This window comes from Polypterus senegalus, chromosome 4, assembly GCF_016835505.1.
Source record: "Polypterus senegalus isolate Bchr_013 chromosome 4, ASM1683550v1, whole genome shotgun sequence".
Taxonomy (NCBI): Eukaryota; Metazoa; Chordata; class Cladistia; order Polypteriformes; family Polypteridae; genus Polypterus; species Polypterus senegalus.
This window is the reverse complement of record NC_053157.1, coordinates 123,670,086-123,692,111: the sequence shown is the minus strand read 5'-3', so window position 1 is coordinate 123,692,111 and position 22,026 is coordinate 123,670,086. Positions and strand designations below refer to the sequence as shown.

The 22,026-nt window shown below is 36.2% G+C and overlaps 1 protein-coding gene across 2 annotated transcripts in view; it reads right to left on the bottom strand.

Moving 5' to 3' along the window:
* Nucleotides 1–2,286: 2,286 nt before the first annotated feature.
* bbs7 (Bardet-Biedl syndrome 7) overlaps nt 2,287–22,026 on the bottom strand; it is a 48,308-nt gene continuing 28,568 nt past the window's right edge. The window contains exons 11-19 of one of the 2 annotated variants that reach the window (XM_039751249.1): nt 21,027–21,219; nt 20,718–20,792; nt 19,604–19,669; nt 16,228–16,367; nt 10,732–10,896; nt 9,252–9,361; nt 9,030–9,133; nt 4,918–5,041; nt 2,287–2,623 (exon numbers count right to left, since the gene is read on the bottom strand). In XM_039751249.1, coding sequence (XP_039607183.1) covers nt 2,490–2,623; nt 4,918–5,041; nt 9,030–9,133; nt 9,252–9,361; nt 10,732–10,896; nt 16,228–16,367; nt 19,604–19,669; nt 20,718–20,792; nt 21,027–21,219 — 1,111 coding nt within the window. In that variant the 3' untranslated portion in view covers nt 2,287–2,489. The remainder of the gene's footprint in view (nt 2,624–4,917; nt 5,042–9,029; nt 9,134–9,251; nt 9,362–10,731; nt 10,897–16,227; nt 16,368–19,603; nt 19,670–20,717; nt 20,793–21,026; nt 21,220–22,026) is intronic. The other variant, XR_005633387.1, reaches the window with a different exon arrangement.

Genomic DNA, 22,026 nt, shown 5'->3' with positions numbered 1-22,026 from the left:
AATGGAACATTTGGCCAGTCCAGTCTTTTTGCAGCCGGAACTGATCCTTGCTTAGTAAGTGGGTCTCCTGTAAAAATACTATTTTAGCATTTAGACCTGTTAGGTGAGAGAGTACTTTCTTTCTCTTTAATTCGTGATTCAGGCCTTTAACATTCCAGCTCAAAGTTAACTGTCCCATCATGGAGACATTGATTCTGATTTTTGATGTCATTTTATAGTCTTAACTGGAAGTGAGACAGCTTTAACCTTAATTTCCTATTTCCCCAAGAGTTATTGCCATGCAGCCTATTATTACGTTGGTAGTTATAATTATAAAGATTAAAGGATAGATTAGGTATAGATAGCCTGCTCTCTTTCTCCTCCACCCCCCGTAACCCCCCATCCTCCCATTTTGCCTCCCCACGTAAGGCTAGACCTCACTTAACGCAGTCCTGGTCCTCTGACATACCCAGAAACAGAGCACGTCCACAGCAAAACAAGCCCCCATGCAGCGGCGTTTTAGGATTAAAAAATATCTATTGCCAATATAGTCTGAATACTATATGCCTAAAATATAATCATTAACAAACTATGAACTTAAAATATATATAATCTTCAGTATTAAGATAATAAACCCGGGGAATGTTGTTAGAAAGTGGTCCAGAATAAGCAGAGTAAGTCTTAAAGCAATAATAGCAATAACAATAAACCAAGGGTATGATGTTAAACAGTCTCATTTAGGGTAGAGAAAAAATAAATAAAAAAAAAAAAAAAAAAAAAACAATTAAGCACAAATGTCTAACTGTAATTAAAACAAACAGATAGCGTCCAAGTAATAAAGAGGATATATAATGATAAAAACCCATATCTTAACAAATATATCAGACAGTAGGTTATTTATCCTTGCCATGTCATGACAGGCTATGACTCACTATTGTGTTTCAGAATAGTGACGGGATCAGCTTTCTTAATTCCTTTTCTGCTTCTTCCTTGCTGGAGAAGACATAGAATTGACCGTGCAATTCCACTTTCAGTTTGGCAGGATACAAGAGGCTGTATTTGACGTTGGCTTGCCGTAACCGCTGTTTGATGTTATATAAGGCTGCACGTTTAGTAGCTGTTGCTGGAGAGAAGTCAGGGAAGATGCGAATGTGGTTATTTTCATATATAATCTCTTGCTTGTGTCTGAGGAGTGCCATCACCTCTAGCTTAAATAATAATCTCTCGAAGCGAATAATAAAAAATCTAGGTCTAACGGTATTTGATCCGCGTACGTGATAAGCCGCTGCTATGGATGGGTTTCCTTGATCACAATTATCATTATGACTAGAGGATGCGGGATTAGTGAATTTGATATGCTCTTAGGTAAATGCACACATACCACACACAAAAATAAACCAATAGGCTAAAGTGTTGGTCTCCAACAGTAAGAGGAGCTGGCAGGTTGGTGAAAATATGCAGTGAAATTTTCTAGCATGGTTTACAAAAACACAAGGGTTAGGGTAATTGCTGTTTAATATTTATCATGTCAGGGCCATCTTAATGTATGGGTATAACGGGCACTGGCCGGGGGCTCCAGGAGCATAGGGGCCCACAATGGTTCTGATGTCTCTTATGTTTGTGAGTTGCAGCAATTCTTTCCAATGTGAAGGGTCTGTTCTAGAATGACATAGCCCCGCCCAAAGACAATACCTGACCATCTTTTTTGATACCAGATATTAATAATTTGCACGGACTGCATAATTTATGCAACATCTTAGTGCTGCAATGTTTTCTATCTGACTTATGATCTGTGTCTGTGGTATAGCGGGCCTGTGACTAGGAAATTAGTGGCCAATTTTAAATAATTGTACACAGAGAAAGTCCAGGTTCCATTTGGTTGTGGGTGTGCGTGAGAGCGTTTCGTTCTATGGAGGCACTGGCTCGTCACACCGCATATTTCTGCAGTGCTAAGCTGATCAGTCAGGTGACTTAATAGACACATTTCCATTAACCTCCTTAATGTGCATTTTGAAATTGTGAAAAGAAAAAAAAAAAAAAAAACGGTAATGGATGTGAACATGTCTGCACATACCAAATAACTTTAATCTTGAGAATGCTTCTACTTTACACTCAACAGTACTGGTGGTAATACATTGGAGATTATAATGACATAAAAAGACATGCAATCTTCCCTTGTTTTTATATTACATATTTATTAAAGATATAATTTTTAGGGAATTATTTTTTACAGATTTCTAAAAATATATATACAATTTATTTTACTGTATATGAATGTATTCATACATATATTAAATAAATAAATACTGTAGCTAAAGGTACATATGTACATTTGCCCTTTCATAAAGACTCTGTAACAATGAAGACAGAGCCCGATCCAATCCTTTACACAAAAATCTACACTTTTTTTGTTTAAAAAAAAAAGCCACTGAAGCTAACCACTTTCACAATATATTTGCAAGTAAGCTAAATGCCGATATTAAACATTAATTAACAGTAATTGAAAAAGATTACGCAGAATCAAAGAAAGCCATTAATGAGCTGGGGTCATAGTTGTCGAGAATTTCAAGAAGCATCGGAACCTTTGTTTTCACGTTTGTTCCCTTGAATTTAAACTTGTCAATGAAAAGGTCAGTTATCATACCTAAAAAAAAGAAAACAATAATTTATAAAATTAAAGAGAGAAGATCAATCATTTATAAAATAACTTATTCACAATTACTGTTGAAATTTTTTTTTTGTCTTGATAAACTTAGCATTGCTCAAATTCAAACTAATGGCTTCTTCTTTCGGCTGCTACCGTTAGGGGTTGCCACAGCGGATCATCTTCTTCCATATCTTTCTGTCTTCTGCATCTCGCTCTGTTACACCCATCACTTGCATGTCCTCTATCACCACATCCATAAACCTTCTCTTAGGCCTTCCTCTTTTCTTCTTGCCTGGCAGCTCTATCCTTAGCATCCTTCTCCCAATATTCTCAGCATCCCTCCTCTGCACATGTTCAAGCCAACACAATCAAACAAGGTAAATTATACTTGACAACATTATCACTGGTAGGTTCTGGAGTGACATGTTGACTTCAGAATCTGTAGCTTTTTAGTTATGGCTCCCTTTCCAAAAAAGTTGGGATGTTGTATTAAATGTAAATACAAACAGAATGCAATGATCTGCAAATCATTTAAACCCTTATATAATTCAGAAGAGGACATAGACAACATATCCAATGTTGTAACTGAGAAATTTTTATTGTTGTATGGGAAATATAAGCTCATTTTGAATTTGATGCCAACAACACATTTCAAAAAAATTGGCAAGGGGCAACAAAAGACTGGAAGAGTTGTGTAATGCATAAAAAAAAATCTACTAATTAAAATATCATAAACTAATTAAATTAACTGGCAACAGATCAGTAACATGACTTGGTATAAAAAGTGCCATTCAGAGGGCCAGGGTCTTTGAGAAGTAAAGATGGGGACGGATTCACCATTCTGTGTAACACTGCATGAATACCACAAATAGTGCCACAATTTAAGAATAACATTCCCCAAAGTAAATTTTCAAAGAATTTGGGAATTTTTGTCATCTACAGCGCATAATATCATTAAAAGATTCAGAGAAATCTCTGTATGCAAGGGACAACACCAATAACTGGGTGGCTGTGATCTTCAGGGCCTCAGGCGGCGGTAAGTTAAAAACGAATGCGATTCTGTGGTGGAAATCACTGCTTGGTCTCAGAAACACTTGTGAAAATCATTGCCTGTGAACACAGTTCATCACTGCAGCCAAACATACAAGTTAAAACTCTGCCATACAAAGAAGACATCACATATAAAATATGATCCATAAATACCATCAACATTCTCTGGGTCTGTGCTCCTCTAAGATGAACTGAGGTGAAGTGGAAAACTGTCCCGTGGTGTGACAAATCAAAATGTGAAATTCCTTTTGAAATCACGGATACCACATCCTTTGAGCTAAAGAGGAGAGGGACCATCCAGCTTACCATCAGTGCACAGTTCAAAAGCCAGCATCCATGACAGGATGAACGATCTAAACAGGCTCTGGAGCAACATATGCTGCCAGGCGACGTCTTTTTCAGGGAAGGCCTTGCTTATTTTAGCGAGACAAATCCAAACCACATTCTGTACATATTATAACAACATGGCTCTGGATGTTAAACTGGCCTGCCTGCTACCTGTTACCCATTGAAAACGTGATGCATTATGAAATGAAAAATACAACAAAGGAGACCCCAAACTGTTGAGCAACTGAAATTCTATATAAGACAGGAATGGGACATTTCACTTTCAAAACTACAGCAATTACTCTCCTCAGTTCCCATACGTTTACAGAATGTTGTTAAAAGAAGAGGAGATGCAACACAGTGGTAAACATGTCCCTGTTACAACTTTTTTGAAATGTGTTGCTGGCATCCAATTAAAAATCAACAAATATTATTAAACAATATAGTTTCTCAGTTTCAACATATGATATGTTGTCTGTGTACTATTTACAATTGAATATGGGTTTACATAATTTGCAAAATCATTGCAATTTGTTTTTATTTACATTTTACACTGCATCCAAACTTTTTTGGAAATGGGGTTTTAAAGCAAAGCCAACTATCTACAAAGGTTACATCTGGGCAAAAAAATCATTTTCATTGTGAGACCCTTGGTATACCTGTGCATTGCTAATTACCCACAAAAACCCTGAGAAGCACATTCTTTTGGTATCCAGTATTTTTTGGACTGAGAAAAAAATTGTAAGTTTTGTAAACTGAACACCAGTAAGGAAGAAACGTGGTAAATATTTTCCTCCAAAATATAGTTCTGCTTAATAACTTTATTACTGATGCCTGATGCTATGAGTACCTCAAAGTGTTTTTGTTCTATTAAGACAAAAGTAACAGAATTTGTTTGACTTCAAAAAACCTACCATACAGTCTTTCTAAATGAGCAGGTTGTTTTTTATATTCCTCAATCAGATGATCAGCATCTTCTAAAATGCTTCTGTATTCTGGAATCAGAAAATCTATATTACCTTCATGAACCTGCAGCTCCTTGAAATAAGGGAGAAAAAAAAGACAGTGAAAGCAATGAACTAGTTGCTGTAGATGATTCAAAATGGAGCAGCACATCTGGCATTCAACGGTGTGCATGTGTCACTCCTATCTTCAGATTTTTGCACTGGCTCCTTGTTACCTCATGTATTAAGTTCATCTTCTTTATGCTTGCCTACAGAACAGTCAATTGGTCAGTATATCTAAATATAAGCTAAGACATTATACTCCTATATAGTGAGGTCCTATACTCCCTGACCACTCAGGTCTGAGGATGAATGGCACCTCTAATGCCATCAAATTTCAATCCAGACTCTTTATGTGTAGCTGCTAGCTGGTAGAATGAGCTGCCAACTTTCATTAGAAATTCTGACGGTTTAAGTAATGTCTGAAGACTGTCTTGTCTGGTGAATTCATGTCTAACTGATATTAGCGGTTAGGTTTTATTATCTAGGAATTGTAAGTCACTTGTATTTGCTTTTCCTGAGCTCTCCACTTGTGATGATCAATTTTGTAAACTTGATCTGCAATACTTGATCCTAAGCAGCCCCCTGACTTGATTATGTTAGCATTTTTTGTAAGTCACTTTGGATAAAAGTATCTGCTAAGCAAATAAATGTAAATGTAGCTAACATCCCATTCAGGGGTGTCATTTACAAAGTTTGTGTATGTATGAAAAGAGGCTCAAAATGTGTCCACACAATCTTTGGGATATATGAAAGAAAACTTGATGGGGGAACTTGGGTATACTTATAGCAACTGTAACCCATGTGCAGCAACATTTCGGGGAAACTGGGAAATGACGGCACTGTTGATCAACCAGGGAAATGCACCCAAACCAGCTAAAATGATGACTTGCATGCATAATAACTAATATCACTGAGCCATTATTATAATATGTGTCAATGTGAGAAACATATTACACCTCAAAAGTGATGAATATGATGTACAGACTGCATTTTAGGTCTCTTGTAAGAGGGTCAATGCTCCATATTTGTAATGAAGAACTTTTTTGGCTGTTCAACAGTTTATATCAGCTACCTGTTGTCACTCCTCAGTGAATCGGCTGACAAGTCAGGAATATTTCAACCAAGCTTCACTCTTTCATGCCTGCCAGAAGCCATTAACTAACCACTGAGGTGATGCATCCAGTTTTCATACAGTGCAGGTGAACATGCATAAAACATCATGTTTTTTCCAGCATAAAAAGGGGATCTGTTGCAGTGTCAGGTTCTCCTAACATAATTGGAGGACTTTACTGCACTCATAGTGCAATAAGGGCATCTAGCAAGAATGTAGCTGCCTTTGTTAATTGTAAGCACTGACATTCCATTAATGCATAACTCATCTGTGATGCCAACATGTGGCTGACAAAAAGTTGTGCCTCAGTGGGCTGGGTCAACCCGCGATTCATTTATTTTGAGGCAAAGTAGATTTGACAGACGTGATGGTGCTGTACATGGTGAACTGGCTTATTGGTAAGGTAACTGGCTGAACCCTCAGTGTTTATATATTCCTGTACTGTTCATTGTGGCAGCAATGATATTGTTACATGTGCCAGGTGATAGTGGCTAACCACTCAGACACTGGCACTTTACACCTTTCCCTGATCCCCAGAATTCCCAGAATGCAGGGGAGGTGCTGTAATGTCATGCATGATCTTGCTTTGTCAGTTGTGGAGCACATCCAGATACTCCTAAATGCAGCTGGTGGGGTCTCAATACGTGAGGTGGGAGGCCGATCTAACAGCCAGTGAAGTTCTGCAGCATCATGATCACTTATGTATGAGGCTGATTAGCATGCTCCATATGTGGATGTTTCAAGACGATGTTTGAGACACGTTTATTATTTTTATTTTTTCTCCAGCCGTCTGGAGTTTTTTTGTTTTTTCTGTCCCCCCTGGCCATTGAACCTTACTCTTATTCAATGTTAATGTTGATTTATTTTGTTTTATAATTGTGTCTTTTATTTTTCTATTCTTTAATATGTAAAGCACTTTGAGCTACTGTTTGTATGAAAATGTGCTATATAAATAAATGTTGTTGTTGTTGTTGTTCATGTGCACACATTTAAAAGATGATTGAGACTTATAAAATTACAGAAATGTGCATTCTACAGGTTCTATACATCTTCATTTTTTTTTTCCTATATGCATTTTCCTTTTTTTGTGTGCATATATTTTCATGCTTGAATCCATGCAAGGTTTTATAAATGAGGTTTCTGACCCTAGTAAACTCTTAATTGGATTAGAACATTTTGACACTAGATGAATGATTGATTTTTGAGTAGGTTTCATATAAACATCTAAATATTTAGACCTTCATGAAGTATGTGGGGGTAATGATGCTGAATATAAGAAAAATTGATGCTAAAGACAGAATGCTTTTATTCTTGGGAGCAAATCTCCCTACCATAATGTTCCAAAGTTTGCATGCCTAAGGTTCACTTGCAAATCTAACTTTAGCCATTGTGAGCGTTGAACTGTAGCCTTATTTAGAATGGGATTCCACATTTTGCCAAGTTCTCCTTAGATAGGTTGTAACCCCACTGACTCTGAACTGGAAAAATCGGGAAGAAAATGGATGGATAGGTTGATGGCTGAAGGATTTCACTATATGTCAAGACACAGGAACAGAGAAGTGCATGCACAGTATTAGCACCTCAATTCAACAATGGCACAATCTTTTTCCCTTGGCCAGATGTTCCTGTGGCAAAGCACGCACATTAAAAACAATGTAATCATTGTGAACAGCATCAATGGGAAGCACATGGATGGCAAACTGATTACAAGATTAAAGTATGACAACTAATTTCATGCACTCAATTGTGTGCTCGTCTTGCTTGCGGTCACATCATACCCCTCATTATGTGTTTGCTCAGCAGGTAGCAAACACCTGAAGGACTTGGCTGATGTTTCTACTGATGAATACAATGATAGAGCTGATGAGCAGTGATACAAGAAATTTAGAGAACTGTAGTGCAGTTTAAAACTGCTTATCCAAGGTCTGTTCTAATCTCTAGCAAAGATTCTATTCTTTTCTGACCATGTTTAATTCTGAAAGAAACATCTGCCTAATAATATCCCCTGAGGGGCAAACAAGCACAGTATTTCCAGTGCCTGCTTATTTAGCTTTAAAGATAAACTGAACCCTATTTGGATTCAGTTCTCTGAGTATGCAGGAAGATACTCATCACACAAATGGGAGATGGAATTGGATCATGGCTCGCCAATATGCAATAGAGACTCAAAAAAATTGAAGCTATTGTTAAATGCCAACAAATGTAACATTCTTCACAAAGCAATTGGACAGAGGGACATCAGAAGGCATTGATCTGGGCTACCTACTGCACCATAATGTATTTTATCTTTCTTTGATACAAAAGTAATCAGTAGTTACACTACAGGGAACTAGCCATGAACAAATAAAAATCAGTTAAATGTCATACCCAATGGGTATGGCACTGCTGCAAAGTTATTATTTAGCCACTTTACAATTTAAATGACTGTTATTTAAAAAAGGTGTGGGAAACCAAACAGATTAGAAAATGTGAAAACAATTTGCGGAGAGAGGAAGCTAAATGTAACTTTTCTCTGTCTTTGTATGTTGATGAAAATTTAAATGAATGAAATTAAAAACAAACAATTTTAACTGCAGCACTATATCCCGATTATTTTATTTATGAGTTATTTATATTCAAAGTTCTTAAAGCCAAGGGGCATGACAGAAAGTGACCTTGGTATCATTTTCTGTAAATCCTTTTCTTCACATTCCTTTGTGCTTTTACTTAACCTTCATTTATTGTAGTCAATGCCAAAGTTATATACAATAGAATTAGGAGGGACTACAGAACACAGTGCAGTGAGGCATGGAAAAGTCTTTAACGTCTCTTTATGTCAGTCTTATACAGGCAAAGGTTCTTTATGAGATATCAATTTTAAACATCGACAATACGTATCACAGTAAATAATAAAATATTGTGTGCTCACCTTCAAAGCATCAATTAACTGAACCTTTTTAGCAAGCAACAGTTGGTATTCTAATTTGGGGTGGATTAGTTTTAAAGTGTGGTTTACAGACTCTTCATTAATATCTGTGAGGGAAAAAAAATATTTTATGATTCTCAGTGCTTTTGCTGTGATCTGTAACTGAGAAAAACACTGAAATGAATTAAACACAACAATTCTTGGTAGTTTCTTTATCAGCCTTACCATAGGATATATTTAAATTGATTTTTCTCTTTGTTGCCTCTTTTGAAAGGACATCCTTGAGAATGGAGATTGTGGATATATTGTCAGATTTAAAATCCCCTTTACCTTTGCTACAGGTGGCAAACAGAAAAAAAAACATTATTAATATAATATTAAAAAAAAGCTTAAAACTCTGGTAAGCATATAAACAAAATTGGAAGATTTTACAGACGACACCAATACATAATATACACTTTCGCCATAATATGTACATAAATATGTATAATTTAAAACAATGTACTGTATATACAATTTTTAATACAAAACTTTTTATAGTATTATTGTATCACCCAGTACAGTTTTCTGGTTGCAAATAAGGAGATATTTTATTCTAATATATGTAAATATGTATTATTTATGGACACTGTTAAACAGCATTTATGGTTGGGTATCTTGAAACTGAGTCTAGATCAAAATGTGTCACACAGTGGGCTGCCTAATCAGTAAATAAATCTTATCTTAAACTATGATTTCTTGCCTTTCACCAAGATCACCATTATGAGGCACTTTAGAAAGGACATTTAACTCCCACACAATGCCACCCTGCTCAAATGCGCTCTTTAGATAATATTTAAAAAGGAAGGTTTTGAATGTCCTAGTCTTGTTTGAGTGGTTGTGCTCCCCTGCATGGTTTGACCTGCAACCTGTTGGCAGGAAGTAGGGATGACGATAGACTTATATTAACTACATAGCAAAATCAAATTGAGTGAGGAAGTTAACTTTTTTATGCATGTACAGAAATGCCCAGAAATACATAATTTGTAAAGAAGAATGGGGTATAAAAATGTAAACATTACTTATTATCATTCAAATATTAAGACATTTCTGTGCAATTCGCCACTATATTATACATAAAAAATTCAGACACGAGTGTCAGTAGGCTCTGCCCCTACAAACCAAGTTACCCAAACTATTCTATAACGGCAGTAATTATTTACCACTCTGATCTTGATCTTTTGATCATAAAATAGGTCATTACAATAACAATTAACGAGAAGAATTCATAATTAATTGCAGAATTATGGTATTTGAGGGTTCCTCTAGAGTGCCTCTTTTTCTTCCGCAATTTGGCTCAAAACTACTCAGCACATCATCTACTCATAACAGGCTTAAGTTTTGAGTTTGGTATTTTTCTGTCCATCTGTTTTAGCCCTAGGCTCTCCTCAAAAAACTGTGACAAAGAGACAAACACACACAGACAGACACACACGATTATGAAGATATCGATGTTTTTCGGACCGAAAATGTTGAGATCCATTGACAACTGGAGGTCAAAATTTTTCATGAATCTAAAGCTTTCACTCCTTCCCCACAGATGTTAGGTTACGGAGGGGAAGGGCACAAACCAATAAAAACGAATTGTTAAGGACAAAGTAAAAGCAAAAGCTGATACATTAAAGTTTATGGGTATGAAGCATACCCACTGTTGAACCTGTCCTACCTGTATGTACATTCCAGCTGAGTGTCAAGGAAGGTGTTTTGGAAACAGAAGGTCACAATGTCTCCAGCTGGCGTTTTTTCAGGTACTTCAGGAAGACAGAAAACAACCCAAGAATGGATCTCAGCGAAACTGAAGGGACCAGTCAGGGTCAGAGTATTCATTGGCCTAAACAGAAACAGACACTTGATGCAGTATGTTCATTTTATATTCTTCTTTTAATGGCAAACCCAAATCTTTTTTTCTTTTGTAATACATCATTTTCATAAAAGGCAGTAGTTATTGTGCCATTTTACATTCCACAAAATTTTCTGACCTGGATTTTTTGCTCCATTTCCAAAATCAATTTGTAATTTAGGGTGGTTACAACACATAGAATCTAAATATGTTTGGGTAAAAGACTATGCAGATGGTTATTAACACACTGGTTTGTTTAGGGGATCCTGTATGAAAAGAGGCTGTAGTAGTGCTGGCGTTATACCGTTCATACCAAAAATGTTTTTATTTTTGTTATGATATGGATTTTTCTTATACCGGAACACCATTTTAAATAGCCTAAACAACATCTGGAACGTGGCGCAGTGGGAAACTGTTTAAGGGGGGACCTTTTTCACTGCTACACCGCTAAACACAAATGCAACGGAGTACATGCGTTAGTGGAGGTATTGAACGGTGAAAACGGACAGAGAACATTCTGAAACTGAAGCTGCAGCAGACAATAAAGTTGAACTTGATGACACAGAAGAACAGGAGCCGTGTCTGTTGTCTGGAGATACTTTGATTTTAAAAGGTGGGATGTGGACCATTATGTCCAAATGTGTGAATACTGTTTCTATACTACTGGATAATACTGCAAGCCAAGTTGTACTTGTTTTATTTTTTCAATACTGTGTAATGTACCTGGGTACTGCGTAATAGTGTGATGACATGTTGACTTTATTCTCGACACATATGACGAGAATAGTTGACATGTTCACTTTATTCTCGTAATTGTCATTAAAGTAGAACATCGTAAACTAAACTTCATCTTCAAATGAATGTTTAATTTGCTAGATTTTCTCAAACCTCATCATAACTTAATATAGCACATTAAATACTTTGTGTTAAGTGTTCCCGAGCCATGTTAATCACTACGTGCTTCTTAAACTGACTTCCTCTTGCTCTAAGAGGAGGCGCAGGCAGCGATCACCATACACAATACATTCATTTCATGATATTCCTGCTCCTGAACATTCAGAATGCTAAGATCAATGCTTGATATCATTTTCATGATGAAATGTATTAAAGCATGTATTAATCATGTGGGGGCATGGTGGCGTGGAGGTTGCACTGCTGCATCGCAGCAAGGGGTCTCGGTGTTCCCTGACTTGTTTGCTGGTATGGGTGCAACCCTGAATGGATGGCATAATTAAACATGTATAATGAAGATTTTTTTAAAGTTCTGAACACTCCGTGGTCTAAGTTTATAGCTAGTTTTAATTTCTTAAAGACGTTTATCGTGTGGTGATTGGTTATGTGGAGAAAGAAAAGGAAGGATAGGAACTGGGGGTTTGGTGCGTCAGACAGAGACAGCACGCATGCAATAAAGAAAGCCCACTCAGAAGAACATCCACTGAATTCTGTGTTCATATCTCCGACCATCAGATCACGAACCCAACATTTACACAATATTTAAGTTAAACCTGTGTGATACCCATTCATACATCCAATTTTTTGGAGCCTCTTCACACCTGCCATAACATTCTCTACACTGAACGTACACCTGGGGGCCGCTTACTGAGAGGGAGCAGCACTACTGCCACACTACCGTGCATGTTTAAACACCTGCTTTAATGCATTTTATCCTGAAAATGATATCAAGTATTTATCTTGGCATTCTAAATTTTCAGAGAGCAGGAATATCATGAAGTGAATGTATTCTGTGCGCCGATCGCTGCCGGTGCCTCCTCTTAGTGCAGAGAAAGTCAGTTTAAGAAGTGCGTAGTGATTAACAACTAGGTCTGGGAACACTTAACACAAAGCATTCAATGTATTACATTAACTTATGATGAGGTTTGAGAAAATCTAGTAAATTAAACACTGATTTTAGGATGAAGTTTAGTTTACAACATTCTACTTTAATGACAATAAACTATGAGAATAAAGTGGAAATGTTGACTTTTTTTCTTCACTGTGTCCATATTTTACTTTCTTCACCATGGCCCTAATACACTTCTGTAGGGCTGTACCACAAATAGCAATATAAATGTAAGTTGCAGTTTTATTTTCAAATTTTGACTTTATATATACCGACGCTGACTTTATACTGTATATTCAAGTTTTGACTTTATTTATTCTGACAGTGACTTTATATAACCAAGTTTTGACTTTATATATTCGGAATGACTTTATATATACAAGTTTTGACTTTATACAGTTAGATTTAGTCATCATTGCATAACTTTTTCTTTACCATAGAAATTTAAAGACTAAATTCAACAAATTGAGCTATTGAGCCGTCGCCTGCCTGCCTGAACAAGTCACCAGCCGCTCTTACTTTTTACTGTTCATTTAATCATGGCTAGTGGCGGAAAAATTATAAAATGGAAGGAGGATTACACTAAGTATGGCTTTACCAAAACAATAATTGATGGCGAATAAAGTATCAATTATTCATAAAGCTTCAATTGGTGATCTGTTTTTCTGTGTTAACCTCATATTTTTTCATACTTCTTCTCAAACCAAGGGGGTGCGAGGGTAAAATGAATTGGGAAGCGCTGATCAATGTAATCGGTGTACCAGGAAATCATGCATTGACAGAAGTTCCCTTTCCTTGTATTGCAAAGTGTGATTAAATGCATTATTTTCTAACGTGTTATGGAGCACATTCATCAAAGCTTCTCAGCTGTGCTTGTGCTAAGAAAAGGAAACATTTTAAAAATAACGTAACATGATTGTCAATGTAACCTTTTGTAAGTAGTGCCTGGAGGATTCAGTGTGGAGAAACTGTAGAGACAGTGTGTGTATTAACTTGTGGATTTGAGTATTTGGTGGCAGCGTCACAAAGTCGCTTCCGTAACACTGCGTTAGCTGCGGAGCTCAGCTCAGAGCGAAATGAGGTGAATGGGAGGGGAGATGATGACGTGACTCCCCACCCCCTTAACTGTCAATCCCCACAAACGCAGTCTCGGAATTTGCATAAGCACAGCCCTTCACATGCAATTTTAACTTAGTTACAAAGTGATCAAAACTCTCGCTTATATCCCGTCCTCTCATTAAACTTGTATCCCGCATTACCCGGGCATGACAAACGCCAGCGCAGCCCGTCTATGAACTTAATTTAAACTTTAGGTTTACACGTGCTTTGTTTCCGAAGTAGCAGCACTCATGAATATGGTTGTATATGTCACTCGCTCGCTTCTTATTGTTTTGCTGCCTTCTCAATTATATAATGTATGTTTCTTCAGCACTTTTTGGACCTCTTCCTGGTTTTCTACGTACTGCGTTGACAGTCAGTTCACATGATTACGTGGGAGGCGTGATGATGTCACACAAAACTCCGTCCCCCACGGCTTTTCGAGCTCAACTCCATTACAGTATATGGAGAAAAATAGCTTCCAGTCATGACCATTATGCATAGAATTTGAAATGAAACCTGCCCAACTTTTGTAAGGAAGCTGTAAGGAATGAGCCCGCCACCCACACGGGAAGTTGGAGAATTAGTGATGAGTCAGTGAGTGAGTCAGTCAGTGAGGGCTTTGCCTTTTATTAGTATAGATTATTTTTACTTTTATTTGGTGAATACAGTGTAATGCACCTGGGCTTGAAGTCTTGACATAATAGTATTGTTACTGGAAGTTGCACTATTATTTATTTTATTATGCAGTTTAATGATGGTAAAGTTGTTTAAAAAGTCACTATAATGTGTCAGTGGACAGAGATTGCTAACATTAACAGAAAGTGTACTTGGTTTACAAAAAATATTTACTATTTATTCCTTTTCTAAGACATGTTCAGTGCAATACAACTTTTGACAAGCACCTCTGGATATTTTACGAAGTCTAAATGCTTCTTTGGATGGTTTTGGATAAATTTTAGCTTAAGCTGTTTGCAAAATTTGTTCAATAAAAAGGCTCTATATTTTGACTGCATCTGTCATGCAATGTGATTCCTTCTCTTCATTAGTGCCACCCCCTTGAAAACTATCACTTTATGGGGCCATGCAAACCTGTATTAATACTTGTGTGCACATTAAAATGTTTTTTTGTACAATGTACAATTCTCATGACAGTGGAATAGGTTATTCTTAGCCAGTCTTCTGCAGTAATTGCAGTGGAAAATGTGGTTAACATCCACTCATGTATGGGAAAATAACATAGTCGAATACCATGAAACCGGTATAACTTTGAAAAATACCGTGATATAGAATTTTGGTCATACCGCCCAGCACTAGTCTGCAACCTAATTGAATAAAAAGTATTTGTTATTTCAGTGCACATATTGCAAATCTAAGCTGAATGGTCAATATTATTGTTTTTGGCCTTGATGCAGACAAAACAATTGGCTCATATGTTATAGTTTATTGTGCAATTAAATAAATGAATACTTGCTGGTAGGTGGAGCATGTGTTTAAAATGTTTTTGAGTTTAATCCATATGTTATCAGTGATGCAAAAAAGTAAATACAGAATTCAATTCTGAATTCATAGAAATGTGGTCAATCTGCATGGCATAGACTTATCAGACCAATTTCTTCATTTCCATTAAATGAAAATGCTCACAATTTCAAGTCTACATGTAACTATAATGGCATTGCCACCATATTTTATTTTCAGCATTGTAAATTATGTCTCACTGCTGTAACAACATGTAAATCATGTAATGACCTGAAGAGTCAACATGGTCTCTTGATTTAAAAGGAGATAACAAAAATCATTGTGCTTATTTCTATAGTATTTCTATACATCGACAGAAGATTAAAATTATTACCAGCTGGCACTTATAATAATATTTTCATCATTTTTATCTTGCAGCTTCCACACAGGCTCATTTTTGGTGAAAGTAAATACAGTATATTTCAAATACCTGCCTAAAGGAGAAAGCAGACCAAATGTATAATGGTGATCTTTTCAGCTTCTGAACATACTGTTTACTTTCTGACACAGAGGTTTTATTATTAGTTAGGCTCAGATGTTAACTTGCCATAAGTTATTTTTAGCTAGAAAATCAATTTATTTTATAGGAAAATACAAAACCCATATCATTTGATATAGAAACTTTTAAATTATAAACACCAAACAAAATTCTGGACTATCATTTTGCAGTTAATGTCTGCCCCAATCGGGTAATGATCCTGGATCCAACTGGAATGCATGCAGCTGAAAAGACTTTTAAGAAACTAGTTGTATTATTATTTAACTACTTAAAATAAGTTTACTTTTCCACAAACAACTCTAAAATGTATGAATAATATCCCTTTTGCATAATGTAAATTTACAATCACAAAAGATTTTATTTTTACCTATTCTGCTCAATCACATGACTTCTTTGGTGAAGTGACAGAGGTTTTATTTGATACTGTCGGACCTGACAGGTTTTAGGCTGCAAACGTGGTGTGACATATGCTTGCAGAGTTCCATATTGTCCTTCTATTGACCGAATCTTTAACCAAAAGATAAAACAATATAATCAATCCAGCCAACAAATGTTCAGCAGAAAGCTTACTTGCAGATGAGAAATGTCATATATAAAATGTTTTAAAATACATTTCCATTATTAATCAGATTAATGCAAAAAAAAAAAGAAACTAACTGTAAACATTAGTACTCTCAAGACACAGACAGACAGAGAGAGAGAGAGAGAGAGAGAGAGAGAGAGAGAGAGAGAGAGATAGATAGATAGATAGATAGATAGATAGATAGACAGATAGATAGATAGATAGACAGACAGATAGACAGACAGATAGATAGATAGAATGAACTGAATTAAATTGTAAAACGTTGCAACAATATTTCAACCAGAATATTCCAAAAGGAAAAAGTGCAGGGCAATAATGTGACTCATTTTAGAGTGCAATTGCTGCTGGTGAAAAGGCCCATATGTTGGGCTCTCTGACGTTTAACCAGACAAGCATGTAGAGAGTGACAGCCATTGTCGAAATGATGGTCAGTACTTTCGTAATTGTCCATCTCTTAACTACTTCCTTCAGAGAATCCAAAGTGAATCCCTGGACCTCATGTTTTGCTCCAGTTAATGGTTATACTTATTATTAATTAATTATTAATTATTATTATTATACAGGGTGGGCCATAAGTTTCCATACATAGGAAAAAAGTTTTTTTTTTTGAAAATCCATTTTTATTTATATAATATGCTCTAGGTGACTGCCATTGTTTTGAAAACACAATTCAATACATGTCCGCCACTGCTGATGAGCACGTATTAGAACAGCTGGAGTTATGCTTGTAATGGCATTGGTGATACGTTCCCTAAGATGATTTATGTTTCATATCTTTTCTTGATACACCATGGCCTTCAAATGCCCCCAAAGATAAAAATCAAGTGGGGTGAGAACTGGGGATCTGGGAAGCCAATTCGTTGCTCTTTATTCAAATGCATTTTTTAGGGTATCTGAAACATAAAAAATAAAATGTTAAAAAACACATGTATGGAAACTTATGGACCACCCTGTAGAGAAGAATGCACCTACTGCAACAGCCTGATAAAAAAAAAATTGTAATAAATGGCTGTATATTCCAAAGTGTAGTGATCCACTCACCCAAAATGGCCAAAGTAGTGTGTGGCCTCCAAGAACAGCCAGAGAAGCAGGCCACATTATATCAGCCTAAGCTCCCACTTTAGTGGCTGGCTTTGACATACACCATGCCAAAATGAGCTTAGCTTAAAAATATACTTGATTGTCCCAAAATAACAGTAAATAACCTTTAAAAGAGGGTAAACCGTGAACTCCAGCTTGCAGAAACAAGTTTCTTCAGGAATTGGTATAACAATCGAGAATTTATTTATAAAAAAAAAAATAAACAAAAAAGCAAAAAAGGCAGGCAAGTAAGATTTACCAGTAAGGCAATCCTTAAGCAAATAACTACCAAAACACTATCCAGAAATCAGAATCCCAAAAAGCAAATGAGTTGAAAAGCCGGCTAATACAAAGAAACAACAACGAAGAAAAATTCACCAACCACATACCCCATAGTGCATGCAATATACCATGAAGAGACTGTAATTCCAATGAGCCTTTACAGTGCTGGGAGCAGTCGCACAACAGAGATTGACAGGTGGCCCGACGTCTTGTGGAACCACCCACAAACAACAAGGGGTATGGTAGAAAAAATTATCCGCACAGAGAAACCAAACAATAAACAAAACTGATGAAAATAAAAGATTCACATTTCTTTATACACAAATGGAAAATGATTTGAGAATTTATCCTGCATAACATCATCATAATACAGTGGAACCTCGAGATACGAACAGCTCTGTATACAAGAAATTCAAGATACGAGCAAAGTATGAGCGAGAAATTCGAATCTAAATACGAGTATTGGCTCACGTAACGAGCCACGAGCCAGGCTGTGGTTATACGTGACGCATTTCGACTCGGGGATTCACCCAAGCTGACGCTGCCAGCTCGTCAGCTCACTCAGTGTTCCTTGTTCTCCCGTGGCGTGAGGATCTATGCGTTTGTGCGCTTGTGATTTCATTGTTTCGCTGTAGCAGTTCGCCGTATAAGCATATCCAAAAATATCCCGGACATGCAGATGGAGAATAGGAGACGATTGCCCTCAAGAGCAGTACTAGTGTGTCTCTCTCTCTCTCCTTATCTTGCTCGCTCATGCGCGCCTCTCTCTCTCTCTCTCCTCTTGAGGGTAGAGAAAAGCCACGCAAAATGACACCTTTTATTGGCTAACTAAAAAGATTACAATATGCAAGCTTTGATTACATCTTGCCTGAAGAAGGGGTCTGAGTTGCCTCGAAAGCTTCCATATTGTAATCTTTTTAGTTAGCCAATAAAAGACGTAATTTTGCTTGGCTTTTCTCTACCCTCAAGAGGAGAGAGAGAGAGAGAGAGAGAGAGAGAGAGAGAGAGAAGCACGCGGGAGCGAGCGAGATAAGGAGAGAGACAGAGAGAGGCGAGCGAGCGAGAGATAAGGAGAGAGAGACGCGCACGAGAGAGAAAAACCATCAGTTATGATCACATGACGCTCAGCAGACAAAGTGTATCCATACTACTCGTATTGCAAGACATCGCTTGTTTTATCAAGTCAAAATTAATTAAAAAATTTAGCTTGTCTTGCAAAACACTCGTAAACCAAGTTACTCGCAAACCGGGGTTCCACTTGTATATATTATTTATCAGTGTTATTTGTTAGGAAAATTGATTTTTATGTTGATATTTTTGGGGGTGCGGAACGGATTAACTGGATTTCCATTATTTTCAATGGGGAAGTTTGTTCTAGATACGAGAAATTCGCTATACAAGCTCAGTGCTGGAACGAATTAAACTTGTATCTCGAGGTTCCACTGTATATACATTGTGAATGACTGTATTTTATTTGTTTCGCTGTCTTTAAATTGATTCATAATGCTTTTAGTAAGTCAAAACACCCTCTGTCTTTTACATGAAATTTCAGGGACTTTTAGTGGATTTCAACTTGAATTCTGTATAGCTTGGTGTAATTCCAATTCCAAAACCAACTCCAGAAACTGAACTGGAATTTACCATATACAGTATTCTTAATTCAAATTATGAGTGGTCCCAACCCAGAAACTCTAAATAAGCTACAAAGGGGCTCATATTATTAATCAGTAATTTAAAATAGAACTTTATATGTTCATGAAAAATATGTAAAGAAATAAAATTGAAATACATTTTGTACCTTTAGCTCAAGCCTGGTTGTGTTTGCTTGACATCTGTAGGTAGCAAGAAGAAAATTTCCATTTGGCTGTAGATAAAATAAATACATAAAGTTGTTTCTATATCACATTGGGCATACTCCTGCTCTGACTCCTTGCTTTTTGAAAATGCCCCTTTGGCACTCTACAAAATAGACTACTAATAGTAGACTAAATATATACAGTACATACAATGTCAATACAGTACTTGTAGTATCAGTTAAATCCTTTGAATATATAGCATAAAGCATTTTACAGATTAAAAAGGGCTAATCCGCTTTTTTGTTTTATTTGCGATCATACTGCACCACATACATTCATCATTTAATCAACTAAAATAAATAACATCAACAATTACTAGCAGTAGAAACATACCATAATGTTTAAAAAGTAAACTGCTTATAGAAAATAAAAATTTACTGCAGGATAATGAACAACAGAAACTGATAACAGATAAAAGAAGTTTTGAAAAAGAATTTCAGTCAAAGACAAGGTGTATAATACCTCTAATCATACTGCGGTCAGCTAAAAATAATACTATGGAGAGCAAAGGAGTAGTAATTCTCAAAATTGGGTTATGTAGTAAAAATACTTTGTTGTTACTTTTTTCAACGAGTATATACAAGATTATATACAAGATAAATTTAATATAGTTGAGTATTTTTTATCTGTCGGAAGACACCTGCTTTAGTTAAATAGTTGGGCATATTTTGTACACTATTTTCTAATACTACACTTCAACCAATCTAGTGATAATGTAACTTTGTAAAGCCATGCACTAACTAATCTACAATGTACATGACACATAAGAAGTTGTGCAGAAAAAGGAGGCTCACTACTGTGGCACTATGTCTTTGCAAATATTCCAATGAATAGGCAGACAAATTACTGCACTGGGATATTATCAATCTCCAAACTGTATCTTGTTTTCTGTTATGAGGTATACAATCAAAACAAAATAAACAAAAATAAGCACTAAGTATACTCTTAACGAGTAAAGGCTCCAACACACATTTACTGTTTTAATACTGGAATATGCATTAGGCTTTACATAAACTTAACTAAAAATGATTATATTTCTAGCACTGGCATTTTTACCTCAGAATCACAGCCACTGAAACTGACAACAGCAGAATTTTTGTCCACATCCAGCAAATCTATTGGAACATCACTCTGTTAAAGGAATATTAAAATAGAACATCTGACTTTTAATAAACCAAGTAAAAAGACAGTTACAGTACATGTAAGTATTTTACACTTTTTGGTATTTTAAAATACCTAAGCGACATTGAAAAGCATACACTTCTAGGGCCGTTTAAGATGCAGCACCAAACAAAAATAGGCAAAAAGTGCCATCACTAATGGTGTTTGTAAATGTAAAACATTATACAAAAATCTCATACTTACTTGAAGTAGCACATTATCTATTGCAGTCTGAACTTCCAGGATGAGACTATAGCTGGCATCATCTCGACAAAGAGTAAATTTGTCATTAACACTAAAGACAGGTACTGAAGATATTGCTGTGCTTGACTGAGCACATTGCTGGAATTTCTCCCGTTCCTGCAAAACCTTTAGCTGTAGTTGTTCCAGTTCCCCTCTAAACAAAAGAAAAGGCTGTAAATAAATATTTTCCAAAAACCTTAAAAGTGAACACTTGTTGCGAACTATTAACAATATACTTAAAATATATTTAAGTTATAAATATATTTAAAACTTTCCAGGAGCCTTATGAACCAAGTATTTTATTTTCATTACTGTTAGGCTGCAGAAAATAAAAGACATTTAGTGCTGTGGGCTCAAGTAATAAACTCAGGTCTATCTTTACTTAAATAAAAAAATTCACAACATGTAAACTGTGGAAATAAACGAAGAAGCCTAAGACCATACAAATACGTATATTCCTAAAGCAGAACACAAGCTGGTAATGTGACGTATTCCATGATTTTTTAAGACTCTGGGAGAAGAAATTACAGTAGGTGTGGACGTTGGACATGCTGGAGGGATTCTGTCTCTCAACTGGCCAGCCTGAAACTTTTGGGAATTTTCCAGAAAGTGTTGAAAGACGTCACTAAGGACAGGGTAGTCTGATCAGCTAAGCATATTGCCACCGTGATAGTCATTGGGATAAACGGAATAAAAAGGAAACAAAATTTTAATAAAGACGGAAACTTCCCTGACACTCTCAAAAACAAAATGATAGCTATCTACGTTGCTCAGGGACATTTCTGACAAGCAGTGTGCAAATGGATAAGGGATTTGTCTCAATTTCACTAAGATGAAGGTTTATATTTCCTCATTCACATACAATGACAGTAACCCTTTCTTGAAGGGCCTGTATGATCCTACATTTACTGTCTATCTATACTATAAGACATTTGCAATGTTAGTATTTGTATCCATGAAA